The 21,164-nt window shown below is 36.8% G+C and overlaps 2 protein-coding genes across 3 annotated transcripts; one reads left to right on the top strand and one right to left on the bottom strand.

Moving 5' to 3' along the window:
- Positions 1-386: 386 nt before the first annotated feature.
- On the bottom strand, positions 387-15,550 carry slc7a11 (solute carrier family 7 member 11). Of its 2 annotated transcripts, none has more exons than XR_009120888.2 (12): positions 15,237-15,550; positions 13,797-13,923; positions 11,676-11,791; positions 11,246-11,371; positions 10,953-11,052; positions 10,625-10,669; positions 8,397-8,520; positions 7,560-7,663; positions 6,798-6,894; positions 6,535-6,684; positions 4,015-4,116; positions 387-2,519 (listed from the first exon to the last, which is right to left on the bottom strand). XR_009120888.2 is itself a non-coding variant. In XM_058063554.2 (12 exons), exons 1-12 carry the CDS (start codon positions 15,487-15,489, stop codon positions 2,464-2,466), a joined length of 1,476 nt encoding a protein of 491 aa, XP_057919537.2. In that variant the 5' UTR covers positions 15,490-15,549; the 3' UTR covers positions 387-2,463. The 2 variants fall into 2 exon arrangements, 1 of the variants encoding a protein (XP_057919537.2); XM_058063554.2 differs by having other exon boundaries at positions 4,015-4,192; positions 15,237-15,549.
- A 1,377-nt stretch (positions 15,551-16,927) lies between these two features.
- Positions 16,928-21,006, top strand: setd7 (SET domain containing 7, histone lysine methyltransferase). Its single transcript, XM_058063431.2, has 8 exons — positions 16,928-17,222; positions 17,686-17,815; positions 17,936-18,137; positions 18,214-18,403; positions 20,099-20,180; positions 20,249-20,366; positions 20,452-20,609; positions 20,680-21,006. Exons 1-8 carry the CDS (start codon positions 17,183-17,185, stop codon positions 20,882-20,884), a joined length of 1,125 nt encoding a protein of 374 aa, XP_057919414.2. The 5' UTR covers positions 16,928-17,182; the 3' UTR covers positions 20,885-21,006.
- Positions 21,007-21,164: the final 158 nt, after the last annotated feature.

The following is a 21,164-nucleotide window of genomic DNA, read 5'->3' as shown; positions in this document are numbered from 1 at the left end:
TACGCCAGGACTGCGTCACAAGAAGCACGTGTTTGATTTCCAAGTGTTTCCTCAAGTGTCAGGGAAGTCACAACATCTGTTTGAGTCGGTCATGGTGTTGTTTTGAGACTCCCACTTTGCATGCTCAGGCTGCTCAGACGCGCTCGTTAACACCAACTCTAATGAGAATATGAGATTGTGTTTACATGCAAGATCAAAAAGTTGGGCTTTTATGAGAGCTCAGCTTTCCAAAGCTGCTGCTGGGATTTCAGCACACAGAAGATGAGGAGTCTTAGATCACTCAAATATTTTTGACAGTATATGTGAAGCTGGGACGAGGTCTCGTTTATCTCGCTTTAAAAAGTCCAGATTTGATTAAATGGAACTTTATTGATCCCTTAGTGTTGCAGTATACAAGACAATAGTGGCAATAGCATGTAGTACATAGTACAACCAAATAGAGTAATAAAGTATGAATACAAAGTGTACCGATTCAGTTTCTCCGCCCTTTCATTTGATTTTAAAGGTTTTTAATAAACAAACACAAGAACAAACAGGTCTGCATGGTGGTGGAGTGGTTAGCGTGCAGGCCTCACAGCTCGGAGACCCGAGTTTGATTCCACCCTTGGGTATCCCCTGCATGCATGGGTTTTCACATTCCAAAAACATGCTAGGTTAATTAGCGACTCCAAATTGTCCATAGGTATGAATGTGAGTGTGAATGGTTGTTTGTCTATATGTGCCCTGTGATTGGCTGGCCACCAGTCCAGGGTGTACCCCGCCTCTCGCCCGAAGACAGCTGGGATAGGCTCCAGCACCCCCCGCAACCCTCGTGAAGATAAGCAATAGAAAATGAATGAATGAATGAGTTCTCCTCATATTTTGTGTGGAAGTGGTAACTTTTTGGCTTCTTATTTTGTCTTTCCCCACCCCTCGGCCATCTCTGTGTGGAGTTTGCATGTTCTCCCCGTGCATGCGTGGGTTTCCTCCCACATTCCAAAAACATGCTAGGTTAATTAGCGACTCCAAATTGTCCATAGGTATGAATGTGAGTGTGAATGGTTGTTTGTCTATATGTGCCCTGTGATTGGCTGGCCACCAGTCCAGGGTGTACCCCGCCTCTCGCCCGAAGACAGCTGGGATAGGCTCCAGCACCACCCGCGACCCTCGTGAAGATAAGCAATAGAAAATGAATGAATGAGTTCTCCTCCTATTTTGTGTGGAAGTGGTACATTTTTGGCTTCTTATTTTGTCTTTCCCCACCCTCGGCCATCTCTGTGTGGAGTTTGCATGTTCTCCCCGTGCATGCGTGGGTTTCCTCCCACATTCCAAAAACATGCTAGGTTAATTAGCGACTCCAAATTGTCCATAGGTATGAATGTGAGTGTGAATGGTTGTTTGTCTATATGTGCCCTGTGATTGGCTGGCCACCAGTCCAGGGTGTACCCCGCCTCTCGCCCGAAGACAGTTGGGATAGGCTCCAGCACCCCCCGCAACCCTTGTGAAGATAAGCAATAGAAAATGAATGAATGAATGAGTTCTCCTCATATTTTGTGTGGAAGTGGTAACTTTTTGGCTTCTTATTTTGTCTTTCCCCACCCCTCGGCCATCTCTGTGTGGAGTTTGCATGTTCTCCCCATGCATGCGTGGGTTTTCCTCCCACATTCCAAAAACATGTCTATATGTGCCCTGTGATTGGCTGGCCTCACTGAACATTCCATGTTCACAAGCACCAGAACAACAAGCGTTTATTGCAGGTTTGAATTACCTCACAATAATTCCTAATAATCCCTAACACAGCCTGCTGTTCCAACGGCGTTCCAATGGCTCATTTTCTCTTATTATGTTTATGATATTGGGTAATAGGAGAGTAAACGTGGCTATAGTTTTATTATTTTATATCAAAAGAGCTCTATGAATGTTGAAAACCATATTTAGAAGCCTGTAAACTGGTTTTCTATGCTCTATTCAATTTATCACAGTCAGGTCTGGAACCAATTAACAACAATAAATGAGGGATTGTTTTATTTTATATGCGTTTTTTTTATTTATTTATTTTTAAAAAGACCCACCAATTAATTGGCCCGCCTATTAATGAGATTAATTTAATGGTCGTTTTGGCTGATTATAGTCATAATAAAATAGATATTTGTACCTAGTGAGGGGGCATATGAAAGTAAATGTATTAATTCATGTAGACTTTGAATTATTTAATGATTTATTAAATGTCCAAATTATTCATATGCTGCTTGTTCCATACAATTTCTGATAAAAATCAATTTTTTTTTCTCTTTTTATATCTGTGTAACATGTGTTCCAACCATCAAAAGCAGCTATTTCCTTTTTTAATAATTGAAAAATGTAAAATTTTAATTAGCCGATATATCGTTTGTTGGAATTTTTTATTCCCTAATATCCCATCGGCCAAAAAATCCATATCAATCCGCCCCTAATATACATTCCTCGTAGTATCCGAGTCAAGAGTCATTGGTCGGCAGGAACCACCTCCAGGAGAATCTGTATGGTTCTGTTGATCCAATCTATAAATGATATAAAAAAAATATTACAAATATTAAAAGTGATACTGTATTTCTTTTTTTTTTTTCTATTCGTACCAATTTAATCAATGAATCCACCAAAGAACACCAAATAAGAATAATAGTGGAATATTATATTATTATTATATAAACTGTACCACTTCCACACAGAATGGGAGAATAACCTATTTTCACTCGATCATGTCGGCAATGCTATGGCTGATTCCATGCAATGTGACCATCATCTAATGCAAATGCAGGGGTCTCAAACATGCGGCCCGCGGGCCAAATGTGGCCCGCAATACACTAGTTTGAGGCCCCCGCCTTGATGTGAAAGTTTAATGTCAGTGCGACCCGCGCAAGTTTGATACGGATGCTGTATGGTATCATGTACCCAGAAAAAATTATTACGTTTGATTAATGTTCATGTAAAGGTTAAATAACTGTTAATAGTTATCCTCCCTATCCGTGTGGAAGTGGTAAGTTTTTGGCTATTTAAGTTTAAAGGAAATAAGTTGAAGGCTACCGTTTTGGGTGGCTAGCTCTCTAGTTTGCGAGTTAGCATGTGTCTCAAGACCCTGCAGTTGCGCAATATGTTGTAAATAAAAAGAGTATAAATGTGACTATAGTCGTGTTTTGTCATGTCTACAGGGCTCTAATAATGCTTTGTTCATTTTAATCTGAAAAATATAATTTGTCTACCCACCAACTATATGTGGTTTCTTGAGTTTTTATTATTATTATTATTATTATATTTATTTATTACTGATTTATTTTCTTTATTCTTGATTTTATTTATTTTTCATCTTATTTTGTGGAGAAAAATAAAAAGTAAGATATTTGAGAACAGTGGAATGTTTTATCAGAGCTTTTATTGTAGAAAATTTGAACCAAAGCGAAGTTTTTTAAATTTTTTTCTTTTTAATAAATGCGTTTTTTGGGTTTTTTTTTTTTTGAAAACCTGATGCGACCCAGTCTCACCCAGACCCGAGCTCCAGTGGCCCCCAAGTAAATTGAGTCTGAGACCCCTGATCTAATGTCATGTCTTGTATGGCCCATTACTGACACCTAGTGGCCGGAATACTACATACGACTACATATAAAACAGTCATCATTTATTATTAGTGTTTTAAAAAACAAGACTATGACTGTATATGCATTTCCATTTGTTTTGCGCATGTAAAACTATAATTGTAAATTATAAAAAAATATTTTGTTGCAAAATAATGGAGGTAAATTATAAAAAAAATGGGGTGTTCCACTGTATTCCATCTCATTCTGATAAAAGAAACCTACCATGTTCATGTCTTTGTAACAGAGATAAACTGTGGTTATTATGTACCATATTCATATACTGTATTAATATTCGCTTGTTATCTGCAGGGAAGGAGTGGAGGCAACTGGACTTTAGAAGAAGTTAAAGTGAAACGTCTTCTCATTGCCTCCATTCAACCTTTGCAGATGTTTAATGTTCAACCAATCACTGCTTCAGACTCACCTAAAGCTCTCTGCAACCACTTGGGCCGACAGTTGAAGCGAACAAAGATGTAGTAGGCTGGGATCCCGGTTAGAGAAATGGCAAATCCAGTTCCAGTGGTGACTGGTTCCGAGTACAGAGAGAGGAAGACCATGAAGAAACAAGTAAGGCCAAACACCACCGGGATGAAGATCGGTACCTGGGGGACAATTCAAGGGTAAATAAAGCATGTTCGATTGCTCACAATTGGTTTGAGATATCCCACTTGTTGGCATTTCTGGAAAATTCTCTTGGGACTGGGAACCAGTCCAGGGTGTACCCCGCCTCTCGCCCGAAGACAGCTGGGATAGGCTCCAGCACCCCCCGCAACCCTTGTGAGGATAAGCGGTAGAAAATGAATGAATGAATGAGTTCTCCTCCTATTTTGTGTGGAAGTGGTAACTTTTTGGCTTCTTATTTTGTCTTTCCCCACCCTCGGCCATCTCTGTGTGGAGTTTGCATGTTCTCCCCGTGCATGTGTGGGTTTCCTCCCACATTCCAAAAACATGCTAGGTTAATTAGCGACTCCAAATTGTCCATAGGTATGAATGTGAGTGTGAATGGTTGTTTGTCTATATGTGCCCTGTGATTGGCTGGCCACCAGTCCAGGGTGTACCCTGCCTCTCGCCCGAAGACAGTTGGGATAGACTCCAGCACCCCCGCGATCCTCGTGAAGATAAGCAGTAGAAAATGAATGAATGAATGAGTTCTCCTCCTATTTTGTGTGGAAGTGGTAAATTTTTGGCTTCTTATTTTGTCTTTCCCCACCCTCGGCCATCTCTGTGTGGAGTTTGCATGTTTTCCCCGTGCATGCGTGGGTTTCCTCCCACATTCCAAAAACATGCTAGGTTATATTAGCGACTCCAAATTGTCCATAGGTATGAATGTGAGTGTGAATGGTTGTTTGTCTATATGTGCCCTGTGATTGGCTGGCCACCAGTCCAGGGTGTACCCCGCCTCTCGTCTGAAGGCAGCTGGGATAGGCTCCAGCACCCCCCGCAACCCTCGTGAAGATCCGCAATAGAAAATGAATGAATGAATTAGTTCTCCTCCTATTTTGTGTGGAAGTGGTAACTTTTTGGCTTCTTATTTTGTGTTTCCCCACCCTCGGCCATCTCTGTGTGGAGTTTGCATGTTCTCCCCGTGCATGCGTGGGTTTCCTCCCACATTCCAAAAACATGCTAGGTTAATTAGCAACTCCAAATTGTCCATAGGTATGAATGTGAGTGTGAATGGTTGTTTGTCTATATGTGCCCTGTGATTGGCTGGCTGGCCACCGGTCCAGGGTGTACTCCGCCTCTCGCCCGAAGGCAGCTGGGATAGGCTCCAGCACCCCCGCGACCCTTGTGAGGATAATGAGTTTTCCTCCTATTTTGTGTGGAAGTGGTAACTTTTAAAAACATATAAAATATTATTCATAAAATAGATCACTTACATCGTCAGTTATAAGAGAAGAACGTTCCACGATCCACAGAAACGTGTTACGTGTATTTCCCGCAAACGTAAATTGAATATTTTTTAGAACTGTCTAAATGCCGTTTTAACATTATTAGAGTCTTATAGACAGTAAATAACACCCCTACAATCACCATTAACCTCATATTGTTCTTTGTTTACAACACATTGCTCACCAGGCAATAAGATCACTGCAGGGACACAAGCATAGCAAGCTACCAAGCTAACGAGTTAGCCTCTCCGATTTATTTATTCTAAATGTAAAATCTAATCTAATATCATGTAATATTTCAGACTAGTGGTGTGTCAGTCATGAACGAACAGGTAAAAATAACTAGTTCTTTTTTGTGAACGGAATGCCCCTAAAATACCCGTTCAGTTACAAATGCTTTTTTTTCATTGGCTGGAGAGTCATTTCACTGTTCCTATTGCAGGGGGCGGGACTATCAGCGTGCTTGCCTGTCTTATGCTATCATCGCCTCGCTCTTGTGGGTGGGTGGGGTTAGCTAACTGAAAGACCGAACCCGAGAGATCATAATTCATAGTTCTTTTGTCCCGTTCGTTCATGACAGACACACCACTCGGGGAGCTCACAGGCTAAACGACCAATTGACCGAAATGAACAAAATGAACGGATCTTTTTACTGAATGAACCGGAATTCAATGAACTGTTTTGCCCACCACTATTTCTGACGTCTAGTGGCCAGAATACTACATATAACTTTTTATTCAATAACTATAATCCAAATAGCGTATTTTGTATATATCTGTGTTAGGAATGATTCTCTTCCTCAGCCTCCACTTGTGAAGGTAGTTACACTTTTCACCAGAAGATGGCGACAGACTGCGGATAATCAAATCTCAGACAGCTGCTTTAAAAAGTATTGTCCTGCAGTTCTTGGAATTCTTTGAGTCCATCTGTCTCTAAATTCACCCCCAATCATGACAAGATGCATTGTGTCCCAACATAGGGATGCCAAAAGCTGCTAAAAAGACAAAAAGCATTAACTTGCTTGGCTATAATGCTGAAAGTGAGTCGATACTGACCTTAAAGGGGCGTGGGAGGTCGGGTTGGGTGTATCGAAGGTAGACTAAACCGAGCACGACCACACCAATCTTTAACCACCGCAGGAAGCTCATGAAGTTTAACAGACTGTAGATGTCGCCCACAAACAGCTGGATGATGGTCAGGGGATACTGCACACATTTTTTGGGTTTGTTATGAGGCCTCTGAAGTGTTATTTCAGATGTGCTGGCCTTTGCTCAGTTCCAAGCACGCAAAAACAGATTCTGTTTCGTAGTACACTGACCAGTATGAGGACGGCAGCTATTGGAGTGTTTCTGCGGAGGTGTATCATGGAGTAAACGTGAGGTAGTTGCCCTTCACGTGACGCAACCAAAAACGTTCTGCAAAACACAAATACAAATAAGTACAAGTTATTTTTGTCTTACGACTACCATCAACTTTCACGTCTTTGACGTTCTTTGACAGCAATTGGAGTTAAAACACATACAGTGGTATGAAAAAGTATCTGAACCTTTTGGAATTTCTCACATTTCTGCATGAAATCACCCATCAAATGTGATCTGATCTTTGTCAAAAATCACACAAATGAAAAAACAGTGTCTGCTTTAACTGAAACCGCCCAAACATTTATAGGTTTTCATATTTTAATGAGGATATCATGCAAACGATGACAGAAGGGGGAGGAATAAGTAACTGAACCCTCTGCCTAAGAGCAATTGAAACCTATTTTTTTTCATCTGTGTGATTTTGATAAAGATCAAATCACATTTGATGGTGATTTTATGCAGAAATATGAGAAATTCCAAAAGGTTCAGATACAGGCCATGGGTGGAATACATTAAAATAGGCTGTTTTGGAAATACAGCTGGAATAGGTGCAGATTCTGGAAGCTCTATAAAGCTTTCTGTGCTAGTTATTGTGTGTAGCTGCTCTATAGGAGTCCATAAGGATCTTGGCTGAGTTCTTGACATAAAACATTACATTTGATATGACTTTATGAACGTTCTACATACAAGTAATGAAAAGAATGGAAATGAAAGTTTACCTTGACAGAGCCAAGAGGCAACCGTTCATGGATCCGTAGCACGACATGGCCACAAATACCGGCACTGCTAACGAGAAATCCCCCATCAATTTATTTGCAAATGTCTGTGAACAAGGAAATAATGTTAAGCAAAGAGGCACTTTGTGGGAGCAATATGTTATTTTTAACAAGGAATCAAAGGTGATATGAGAACTTGTCTTCCTAGAGGATATAATGTCTGTTTTTTATTTTTTATTTTTTATTTTTTATTTTTTATTTTTTATTTTTTATTTTTTATTTTTTATTTTTTATTTTTTATTTTTTATTTTTTATTTTTTATTTTTTATTTTTTATTTTTTATTTTTTATTTTTTATTTTTTATTTTTTATTTTTTATTTTTATTTTTTTTTGGTCATGTACCAAAGTACGAGGTGATATGAGAACTTGCCTTCCTAGAGGACATAATGTCTGTTTTTTATTTTTTATTTTTTATTTTTTATTTTTTATTTTTTATTTTTTATTTTTTATTTTTTATGTTTTATTTTTTATTTTTTATTTTTTATTTTTTATTTTTTATTTTTTATTTTTTATTTTTTATTTTTTATTTTTTATTTTTTATTTTTTATTTTTTATTTTTTATTTTTTATTTTTTATTTTTTATTTTTTATTTTTTATTGTCATTGCACACAGTACATAACCAGCTCCACCTCCATTTCTAACAACATTAAGCCGTGTCAAAACTTGTTTTCTGTAATAATCAGTTCCAGAGTCAAGCTCTGGCCCTCATAAAACCTTTTTATGCATGATTTTAACCTTGATTTTAACATTGTAGTATGTAGTATGTAGTATATTGTTTACCACAGCGACTGCGTCTGAGGCCAGGAGTTCATCAGCTGACATTACGGTGTAGTACGCCACGTTAACCAGCACATAGAAGATCGTCACAATCGCCATGGAGATACAGATAGCCAAGGGCACCGTCCTGAAAAGGAATAGCAGAATTAGGCTCTGAAACCTGAAACTCATTCATTATTATCCTCACAAAGGTGGCGGGGGTGCTGGAGCCTATCCCAGGTGTCTTCACACCCTGGACTGGTGGCCAGCCGCTCACAGGGCACATTTAAACAAACAACCATTCACACTCACATTCATACCTATGGATAATTTGGAGTCGCTAATTAACCTAGCATGTTTTTGGAATGTGGGGGGAAACCGGAGTACCCGGAGAAAACCCACGCATGCACGGGGAGAACATGCAAACTCCACACAGAGATGGCCGAGGGTGGGGAAAGACAAAATAAAAAGCCAAAAAGTTACCACTTCCACACAAGATAGGAGGAGAACTCATTCATTCATTTATTTTCTACAGCTTATCCTCACGAGGGTCACGCCCGGGGGGGGGGGTGCTGGAGCCTATCCCAGCTGTCTTGGGGTGAGAGGCGGGGAAAGTCGGGTTTCCTAGCTGTGAAATCTGCACGCTAACCACTCGACCGCCGTGCAGCCCCCATCTAAAACTAGCTTTTTAAAATGTATAAATGGAATAGTATAAAAAACCTCTTTACAAGCTTCTTAATACTTCATTTAACATTATTAGAGCCCTCTAGACAGTACATAACACCCCTATATTAACCTTTACGCTCGTATTACCTAATATGGCAGACAGGAGAAAATAAGACGTGCGTGCTAGGGGACAGGAAGTGACATGGGGGCGGGTTCAGAGTTGAGTTTTGGTGTGGGGTTGTGCTTGTTGTGAGGTCATTCAAAGCTGTAAAAAGCTTGTTTTTCTAGCAATCAAGTCTGGTGCTTGTGTGTCACCCAAGGCTAACATCCATCCATCCATTTTCTATGCCGCTTATCCTCACAAGGGTCGCGGGGGTATGCTGGAGTTGTTAAGAACTTTGTTGTTGTTGATTGTTGACATCCTGTTTTAGGCTGTAAATGTAGGATGAGGCCAATGAACCGTAGTGTCTGGTATGTGGAGAGGATGTAAGTACGAATCTATAGAAAAGAATCTATCCTTAGGGCATAATAAAGTCTTAAGGTGCCATTACGCTACAGCGGGGGGCATCCAAAGTGTGGCCTGGGGGATATTTGCAAGTCACGGATGTCTTTTTATTGGTCCTAAAGAGTGAAAAATCATTAAGGGAAAAAAGTTGTGTTTGTTTTAATTTTACAAGAATAATGTGGCAATGTTTAGAAAATAGGTTGGAAATAAGTTATAATGAGGACATGATGTCTGTTATTTATTTATTTATTTATTTATTTATTTATTTATTTATTTATTTATTTATTTATTTATTTATTTATTTATTTATTTATTTAGTTATTTAGTTATTTAGTTATTTAGTTATTTAGTTATTTAGTTATTTAGTTATTTGTTTATTTAGTTATTTATTTATTTATTATTTTTTATTTATTTTTTGTCATGTACCGAAGTATGAGGTGATATGAGAACTTGCCTTCCTAGAGGACATAATGTCTGTTTTATTTTTATTTTTATTTTTATTTTTATTTTTATTTTTATTTTTATTTTTATTTTTATTTTTATTTTTATTTTTATTTTTATTTTTATTTTTATTTTTATTTTTATTTTTATTTTTATTTTTATTTTTATTTTTATTTTTATTTTTATTTTTATTTTTATTTTTATTTTTTGTCATGTACCGAAGTACGAGGTGAATAGAATAATGTGGCAATGTTTAGAAAATAGGTTGGAAATAAGTCATAATGAGGACATGATGTCTTTTATTTTTTATTTTTAATTTTTAATTTTTAATTTTTAATTTTTAATTTTTAATTTTTAATTTTTTATTTTTTATTTTTTATTTTTTATTTTTTATTTTTTATTTTTTATTTTTTATTTTTTATTTTTTATTTTTTATTATTTTATTTTTATTTTTATTTTTATTTTTATTTTTATTTTTATTTTTATTTTTATTTTTATTTTTATTTTTATTTTTATTTTTATTTTTATTTTTATTTTTATTTTTATTTTTATTTTTATTTTTATTTTTATTTTTTTATTTTTTTTTATATAAATAAAAAAAAATATTTTTATATAACTTTAAAATAATTGTGAAACTCACCTTTCAGGATTATCAATCTCCTCTGTAACAAAATTGAGATAGAACCTGGAAAACAGAAGAGCAAGGTATAAGATATATAGTAAAATAATAATAATAATAATAATTCAGAATATACCTGCATGCTTCAGCCTCTTGTGGCATGGCACAAAAACACAGAGCGGGGCCTATTTACATTTACAATACATACAATATATTTCCATGGATCTTATTGACAAAAGTGAAAAATAGCAAATACACCAAAATATTCAGACTTTTTTTTTTTTATTGTGTATTTTTGGCCTTGTGCTACTTATAATCCGGAGTGATTTATAGTCTGAAAAATACGTACCATCCAGCGTATGCGTACATCCCAGAGTAGAAGGCCAGAGGCAAGGAAGACAACTTCATATTGTGTAGTTCAAAGGCATTCTCAAAGTTCTGGGTCTCCCCTGCACACACACACACACACACACACACACACACACACACATTTTAAGATGCATAGTTCGGAGGAGATGGTTTACGGTAGTTTTAACAATTAGAATGAAGGACACTATTTTGTGTTTATAAAAATACCTTTGGTACTACCAATACAAAAGTGTTTTGTACTTGCATTCCAGCCTCCAAATAAAGCTCTCCTACCTGTGAAGAAATGGTACAGTCCAGGGAAAATGATGACGCTGAGAGCCAGCAGCTTGCAAATGGTAAGGAAGATTTGAATCCTGGCTGTCCATGTGACACTCATACTATTGGTGTACATTACTGAAGCTGCAGAGACACAGAAAGTCACGTAAAGTACTCACATTCACATTACGGGTACTGCATAACATAACAGGCCAATATACCCGTACGTCGTGATCTACTTTCCATGTACTGAATTGATAAGTGTACTGGTGTTTGAGTGTAATCAATATGGGTATAACTCCATATTGATTCAGCTGTTATGTTATCTGCCGCCCTGAGAAGAGTCCAGAAAGTGTTTTATAAACCCGAAAATCCACAGGTTGAGTTCAATTAAGTCACCGCATGACTCATTTTGGTGTGATGTTGGAGTACTGAATGAAGTACTTACTGATTCCGACGGCTGTGGTGAGTTTGACAGCCATAGGTGGAATACCACAGGGCATGAAGAAAGGCTCCAGGATGTACTGCCCGAATGCCAGAGAGATGACCGCCATCCCTGCAGGCCTGGTGGGCAAAGACAAATAATAGGGTGTCGAATCGAATCGTTAAAAAATATAAATATAAAAAATATATATTTTAAAAAAAATATATATATATATTTCTTTTTTTTTTATTACTTTCATTTTAACTAACTTATGAAATGTATGAATTATTAATGTCTTTGACCCAAAGACATGAAACATGTTGTACGCTAACTGACGTTAGACCGACATTTATATATATATTTATATATGTATACATTATTAAAAAATAAAATTAAATAAATAAATACATTTTAAAAAGATATTTAAATATATATATATATTTGGTTTTTTTCAAATAATAGGGTGTTGAATCGAATGGTTAAAAAATATAAATATAAAAAAATATTACATTTTTCTATATATATGAATATATTTTTTTAATTAAAAAAATAATGTAAAAAAATTTAAAATTCATTTAAAAATACATTTTTTAATATAAATATATATTTTTATAATTTTTAACAATTTGATTCGATGCCTTATTATTTGAAAAAATAGAAAAAAATTTAATTTAAAATATATATATGTATATATAATTTTTTATATATTTTTTTATATTTATATTTTTTAACGATTCGACACCCTATCATAATAATATACATATACATAAATATATATATAAATGCCGGTCTAACCTCGGTTAGCGTACACCATGTGTCATGTCTTTGGGTCAAAGACATTAATAATTCATACGTTTCATAAGTTAATTAAAATGAAAGTAATAGATAAAAGTTCTAATAAATATTGTTAAAAACGTTAAGGTTAAAAAGTTTACAGAGTGAGACATCTTCTCTAGAAAGTATCATTTTGGGCCGCTAGAGAGTGAGTGCTCTCGCATATAGACAAGCTTTGTCGTTTTCTCTCGGTGAAAAGCAGGCTAGCCTCACGGCAGAAACGAAACAGGGAAAAAAAAACTCATAAACACGCTGAAAGTTACTCTAAACGCTTGTTTCTTGGGAAATTCTCGTCTTTGTAAGTATATTGTTGTATAAAGGACTTACATAGATGCATCTGCTACTTCAAAAGTTGTAGTTGTTAAGTTAAGCTAACTTCATGCTACTGCTAGTGGTGTACGTGTGTTAGCTAGCTGTTAGCTGATGTGTGTTTAGCCTGTATTGGAACTTCATTCTATTTTTTATGTATGTTTCAGTTACCACATATTTTTACAAGATAAAGCTTCATAAAGCAAGAAAAGCAAGCTTTGTATGCGGAGTTTTCTTCATTGGTTCGCTGGCACAATTTTTGCCTCAGTTTGCATACATTTTCCAGTTAACATACAAAATGGCCGACGTCTTGTGTTATCAATACAATGCATGAGTCTCAGAAGACATTGTGATGACGTGTAGTATTTCCACAATACAAAAAATGTCCGCTATGTACTGTATATTCTGTGTACTTTCATTCTGGGTTTCCTCATTGATTATTCAAACCAGTTCGGTAATCAAATGTATTGTTCTTATTATTAATTGATACAATTTGAATGCATTTAAAATTGTATAAGCATAGGCTAATTGTCTGATAGCAGGAAAAAACGCTAAAAGGAATACACACGCTTCATGGTCAACATCTGACCTTGTAGAGTTGACTTTTTCCCTTTTTTTTAGCATCTCTCTTGTATTTCCATTTGGGCTCATTTGTGGAATTCAAACCGACCAATCAAAATGCAAATCAAATGGAAATGTGGTCGAATGTTTTTGCATCCTGCAGTGATTGACATGTCTATCAAATTTCATGTGAATTAAAATGAAAACTTCACAGCGGGGTGGCTTTTTCAGATGCTAAAAAACAACTGATGTGCCATTGAGCAGTTCAAGGGTTTGGTACCTTGTGTAAGTCTCCCCTCAACCGTGCCAGGCCCAAATTTTAACCTCAGCAAAGGAATTTTAATACTAATTGGTTACAGACTGAGTGTTTTTCTTGTTTGTTTATTTTATGGAGCTTTTAGTTCCAACGTAAGATTGTAGTCAAACTGAGACTAACATTACCTGATTGCCGTGAGATCCGCCCATAGACTAATGAAAGCCACTTGTGGGCCAAAAGCCTCCAGTAAATACGTGTAATGCCCCCCAGATTTGTGAATGCTCGTTCCCAGCTCAGCATAGGACAAGGCTCCTGGAAGACAGATCAGATCATAGTGTATTAGCTGTACAATAGCATGTCTGCATCACATTTGTTTCTTGTCCACACAACTGGCCTTGAATTCAATAGTGTTTCCCCAAATGAACCCCGATTGCTTCCTATTAGGATTTTTACATGGTAATGGTAAAGGTTTTATTTCATTTGAACATGCATCAGATTACAATTGAATGCATCACATAATCAGTTCACAGTTCCACATGTCCAAAAGGAGTAGGAAGAAGCAAAGCTTATTAAATCCTACCCCTCCATCTGGTACTTTTACAATCAGTAACTGTTACATTTGTTCACTTTCTGCCATTTTAATTTTAATTTAAGATAATTTTAATTTAAGCAATTTAAGATCATTTTTATTTTAATTTTCATTTAAGCAATTTGAGCTAATTTTCATTTTAACTTAAGCAATTTAAGCTAATTTTAATTTTCATTTAAGCAATTTAAGCTAATTTTCATTTTAATTTAAACTAATTTTAATTTACGCAATTTAAGCTAATTTTCATTTTCATTTAAGCAAATTTTAATTTAAGCAATTTAAGCAAATTTTAATTTAAGCAATTTAAGCAAATTTTAATTTTCATTTAAGCTAATTTTCATTTAAGGAATTAAAGCAAATTTTAATTTTCATTTAAGCAATTTAAGCAAATTTTAATTTTCATTTAAGCTAATTTTCATTTAAGCAATTTAAGCAAATTTTAATTTTCATTTAAGCAAATTTTAATTTTCATTTAAGCTAATTTTCATTTAAGCCATTTAAGCCAATTTTAATTTTCATTTAAGCTAATTTTCATTTAAGCCATTTAAGCCAATTTTAATTTTCATTTAAGCTAATTTTCATTTAAGCCATTTAAGCAAATTTTAATTTTCATTTAAGCAATTTAAGCCAATTTTAATTTTCATTTAAGCCAATTTTCATTTGAGCAATTTAAGCTAATTTTAATTTTCATTTAAGCAAATTTTAATTTTAATTTGCACATCACATCACATTATTGCACATCATGACTGGTTCAAGACTCTTCATCCTTGTATTTAGCAAACATCAACTGCTTGTATTGTTTCTTGAATTGGCTCATCGTTGTGCATTGTTTGACTTCCTTACTCAATCCATTCCATAGTTTGATTCCACATACTGAAATGCTATGGCTTTTTAACGTAGTCCTAGCATAGAAGTGTTTCAAATGTACTTCTTCCCTGAGATCATATTTCTCCTCTCTTGTAGAGAAGTATTGGATGACATGAATCTATGACGAGTTCATGATTGACACAAAATAGAAAGGAAAAGTAAAACTCACCAAAGAGTGAAAGCACACCACAAGCGATCCACACAATGAGAGACATTCCAACACTGCCCGAATGTTTAAGGATTCCTTTTGGGGAAATAAAGATCCCTGCTCCAATGATGACCCCAGCGATGACAGAAATCCCAGATAGCAACGTCACTTTCTTCCCCAGTTCCACCTTTTTGTTAGTGGGGAACCTTGACAGACTTTGATGGATTGCTTGTCCATCCGCATCCACGTCAACTTCCAGCGACCTTCTATTCATCTTTCCAAGGACACACACACGCAGTTCGGAAAAGACAATGTCGGATGTTTTATCAGCGGAGAGTCACTCAGCCTTTTCTGAGCAGGGAGTTGCAAAACTTCGTAAATTCCATTTGGGGGGGGGGGGTTTGCGAGGTGGGGGGGGGTGCTTCCTCTAATTTGCTCTCTTTCTCTCCACCCTCCTCTTTTATTAAATCCCGAGCACCGAGAGTGCAATGTTTATTTTTCATTCTCGACATTTCCTGGCACTTTTTGCTGGCCTTAACATACACGGACAGTCATCAAATTAAAATAAAATTTAAAAAAATTATATTTTAGTGGTTTAGATCACAGTAGTGGACCTTATTAATATCTCATTAGTCAAAAAAATTAAGTAAACGGCTCTTCCGGCACTACTAAGCAAGGCATTTTCAACGCATGTGAAAATATAACAGCATGGGAATTCCATACTTTTCCCTAGGAAAGGCAAACCCGGCTTTAAAAAGCTAAAGCCTGAGGCCTTGGTGTTTGCTAGGGGCGGGGCTTAGTCCGTTATTGCATACTCTGCCCAAGCAGGGCTGCCCGTTGCTGTTTTATGCTTGAATTGCTTCTCTGTAAGGGAAGGGGGGGCCGCAGACAATGTAGTCTTGGGGGCCCTAGGTGCCTTAATCCATCCGCTGTGTGCAGCACAGGTACTTAAACCTAAACCTCATGCAGGCCAGACCACTATATGATATGGTTTGATTCCTTTAAATGTGTTTATTTACACACGTATAAACACATTTAATGTATAAAATGTATACTGTAGCTACTTAACACTAATAAATCATAATGATTCTATCAGCACACAACTACGCTGCGTTCAAGGACAGACAAACAAAGTGTGAAATCACAATACATGAGAAAAAACACTATCAGTACATATCACTATATGTGTGGCCTACATGCTAACCAAACTAACCAACTAACTAACCAAACTGCAAAGGATTCAGACCCTGAATTGAAGGACAACAAATAGTCATAACCGAGTATAATGACGGAATGGCGCTGGTACAAACCTGATTCGGTACCCACATCTCTGCTGACCTCTGCTGGCTGTCCAGAAAATTCAACAGCTCCCATTAATGAACATGCAAACAAATGCTGCCCTCTGCTGGACGTTCCCAGTAAACGTCACTGGGAAAAAAAAGCAACCATATTTACTGCAACATACGACTCTTTTTTTTCCTTTGAATGCTAAAAATTAAGATTAGTGAATATGATATTGTGTCAGATGTGAAACTGGCACATCACAGCGCCAAACCATATTTGGTTGAAATATACCAAATACATGTTTTATTTTACACGGGTTCTTAAACTGTAAACAAAAGCGTCACAAAACGCATGCGCAGAAACTTGGGTAAGACTCGGGTAAGATTCACTCAAGTTACAGTCAAAGAGCATATGAAATTAACTAACATGTTAACACGTCACTCCCTGACATGTTACGTAATATTAATTTATGTTAATTTAGCTGGCGTTAGCAGGGCAGAGTAAGTGAATGAGTAAAGAAACCGTGTATCTGTGAGTTTCAATTCATTTTCAAAAAGCCAATTTTGAACGGCTCGTTCACTACTCGCACATCGCTATGCAGCTGTCAATCATATGATTGTCATGTCGTGGTGATCCTCCACGTGTGGCCGGAAAAGTGTAATCTTCGGACACACCCCTTTGTGATGGACAGTGAGGACGAAGACGTGGAGGAGGTCGTGAAAGGTGGGTTTTTAGCAGAACTATGTGTTTTTTTTAAGCTAGTCGGCCTCCGCGGCAGCACGGCGCCGGGGACTCGATTTCAGAAGTAACCCCGCCTGACATGCAGTGAGGCCGGCGTAGCTTCTCTTACAACTCCCGCTGCTGTTTCCCTGCTCGAAGGCTTTTTAGCCGAAAAGCAAGCGATACATTCGTCTAACAAATTTAGCAAATACAAGTTGTGTAACCTAACTAATATGATTTAATATCTTCATAATATATATTTAACCTGGAAGTACTTTAGAGTAGCAACAAAAAACGGAAAACGACTCAAAGTTTAGAGGTGGCGCCACTACACAGTAATAACAGTGTTTCCCACAGGTATGCAATGTATCTGTGGCGCTGGGTTGCTAAATAAATTACAGTATTAAAGCTGTGTCTGAATGTGTATTTATTGCAAATATCAATGAAGTCAAATACTTGTGTTTAGGTCCACTGGATGATGACGGCCAACCTCATGGACTATGCACCGTGATCTACTCATCCAGTGATCGTTTTGAAGGACACTTCACGCACGGAGAGAAGAGCGGGAAGGGCAAATTCTTTTTCTTTGATGGAAGGTATATATACGTAGTATATAGTCAGAAAAAAACACACACATGCGCTCCCTCTGATGCATTCACAGCCACATAAAACAGTCGGCAATGACAAAATCTTAACACAACCTACCTTCTTCTCAGTACCTTGGAGGGCTTCTATGTGGATGATGCTCTTCAGGGCCAGGGCGTGTATACATACGAAGATGGAGGAATCATGCACGGCACGTATGTGGACGGTGAACTCAACGGGCCGGCTCAGGAGGTGGATGGAGAAGGTCGTCTGGTCTTCAAGGGCCAGTACAAAGACAACACTCGCTATGGGGAATGCTGGGTGTACTATCCTGTGAGTTACGTCCATGTTTACTACCTATATGGAACTTCACAAATATTGAATGTTTTGTATATTGTGTTGCTTCCAGGATGGAGGTTGTGTATTCGGCAAGGTGAACGAAGAGGGGGAGATGACAGGAGATTTATTAGCGTACATCTACCCTGATGGACGCACCGCACTTTATGGAAGTTTTGTGGACGGAGAACTCATCCAAGCTTTGCTGGCCACCGTGACTGTTGGCGAGACAGGAAGGCCGTCTTTTGAGGTCACGCCTAATAGTAAGCAAGTAGCCATGATACACAGACACTTTTATGTGCCTCACAAAAGTCAGTACATTTCTGCAAACATTTATAACATCTGCTATGCAAGCTGTACACTGACTACTTTACATTGCATTATAATGTTGGTGAGAGTCTATACAGTAATCCTCCCTTTTAGGGTAATGGTAATGGTTTAATTTCATTTGAACATGCATCAGATTACAATTGAATGCATCACATAATCAGTTCACAGTTCCACATGTCCAAAAGGAGTAGGAAGAAGCAAAGCTTATTAAATCCTACCTTTCCATCTGGTACTTTTACAATCAGTAACTGTTACATTTGTTCACTTCCTGCTTTCCTAATAGTTAAATTTTTTGTAATTTTTTTTGTCACATAATCAGTTCACAGTTCCACATGTCCAAAAGGAGTAGGAAGAAGCAAAGCTTATTAAATCCTACCCCTCCATCTGGTACTTTTACAATCAGTAACTGTTACATTTGTTCACTTCCTGCTTTCCTAATAGTTTAAATTTTTTTATTTTTTTTTTGTCACATAATCAGTTCACAGTTCCACATGTCCAAAAGGAGTAGGAAGAAGCAAAACTTATTAAATCCTACCCCTACATCTGGTACTTTTACAATCAGTAACTGTTACATTTGTTCACTTCCTGCTTTCCTAATAGTTTAATTTTTTTTATTTTTTTTTTGTCACATAATCAGTTCACAGTTCCACATGTCCAAAAGGAGTAGGAAGAAGCAAAGCTTATTAAATCCTACCCCTACATCTGGTACTTTTACAATCAGTAACTGTTACATTTGTTCACTTCCTGCTTTCCTAATAGTTTAATTTTTTTTATTTTTTTTTGTCACATAATCAGTTCACAGTTCCACATGTCCAAAAGGAGTAGGAAGAAGCAAAGCTTATTAAATCCTACCCCTCCATCTGGTACTTTTACAATCAGTAACTGTTACATTTGTTCACTTCCTGCTTTCCTAATATAGTTTAATTTTTTTTTTTTTTTTTTTTTTTTTTTTTTTGTCACATAATTAGTTCACAGTTCCACATGTCCAAAAGGAGTAGGAAGAAGCAAAGCTTATTAAATCCTACCCCTCCATCTGGTACTTTTACAATCAGTAACTGCTACATTTGTTCACTTCCTGCTTTCCTAATATAATTTAAGTTTTTGTCGTTGTTTATTTTATTTTATTAATTTTTATTTATTTAGTTAATTTTTAAAAAATATTTTTTTCAAAGTACGAGGTGATATGAGAACTTGCCTTCCAAGAGGACGTAATGTCTGTTTTGGTCAAGTAGTTTGGAAAATAAATTACCCGCAAAAAATGCGACTTATACTCCAGTGCGACTTATATATGTTTTTTTCTACCTAATTATGCATTTTTGTCCTTGTGCGACTTTTTTTTTGTTTGTTTGTTTTTTGACCCGTACCGAAGTACAAGGTGATATGACCATACAATGACATAATGGGTACCATAGTAACTGTATTGCATTTTATTGCAGTTAATCAGTCCCAGCATGACCATGATATGTAAATTTCCGTGAAGTAGGATCCCTTATTTATAAATTGTATATTAAAACACAGAAAACTTGTTTACAACTTTCTAAATACTGTATTTTTTAAATTATTAGAGCCCTTCACATATAAAATAACACCCCTATAGTTACATTTTATTTTCAAATACTTTCTTCAAGGTGCAGTTTACACACATGACAAGTCCACGTCCACTTGTATCGCTACCCATGCTTTGCTTCCAGACCCTTATGAAAACCAGAGGTAGGTCAGCTTTATCCAGGACTTAGACGCACACTTCTTCTATATAAGATCTTCCTGTGTTTTTTGAGGGTTTTTGTGGCAGAGTCCATAATCGAAGGTGCCGGACAAGGTCTGTTTGCTAAGACGGATGCTGAAAGAGACACTGTGATGGCTTTTTACAACGGAGTAAGAATCACACACTCAGAGGTACAGTATGTAGCGATACAGTATGTACAAACACCCGTATTATATTGCAGTATTGTCTTGGACTCAAACCCATTTTTTTCCTAAGGTGGACAAGAGAGACTGGGCGTTGAATGGGAACACGATCTCACTGGACGAGGATACCGTAATCGACGTACCGCAGCCGTTTGACCAGACAGAGCGATACTGTGCCTCTCTGGGTCACAAGGCGAACCACTCCTTCACCCCCAATTGCAAATATGACGCGTGAGTACCAAAGAACTTATACAAAGTCCGATCATTTTCTTAGTACTTCAAGTAGGTTTTGGTTTTGCAGGTTTATTCACCCCCGTTTTGGGTCAATAAAGTGCATTCGAACATTAAGGCCTGTGCAGAAGGACGAGGAGCTGACGGTTGCCTATGGTTACGACCATGCATTGACTGAGAAGAACGGGCCAGAGGCCCCCGACTGGTACAAGCAGGAGCTCTTTGTGTTCCAGCAGAGACAGTCCAAAGATGCAGATATTCATTTTGAACAGTAAAATTAATATCAGGTTCATTTTATATGAAAACTTAATGGGATGTTGGAGCAATGCAAGATCCTAATGGAAGATTAAAATGCAGAACTTTGACCCACAAGTGCCACATTATTTACTTTGCTAATCTCTGACAATCTAAGTAACCAATTTATTGTTTTTTTTTTGTAGTTGTGAAGGCAAAGTAAATTATTTTAGAAAGCAGTAGAAACATTTCTATCCAAAAATTATTGTTGCCCTAACCTATGCACAATTTAGAGCAGGGTCCAGCGAGGGTCACTTACTG

The sequence above is a fragment of the Doryrhamphus excisus genome, linkage group LG22 (assembly GCF_037039965.1).
Source record: "Doryrhamphus excisus strain RoL-2023G ecotype Guam linkage group LG22, RoL_Dexc_Guam_v1.1, whole genome shotgun sequence".
NCBI classification, from domain to species: domain Eukaryota; kingdom Metazoa; phylum Chordata; class Actinopteri; order Syngnathiformes; family Syngnathidae; genus Doryrhamphus; species Doryrhamphus excisus.
Note: the sequence above shows the minus strand (reverse complement) of the source record. Positions and strands in the feature narration are given on the sequence as shown.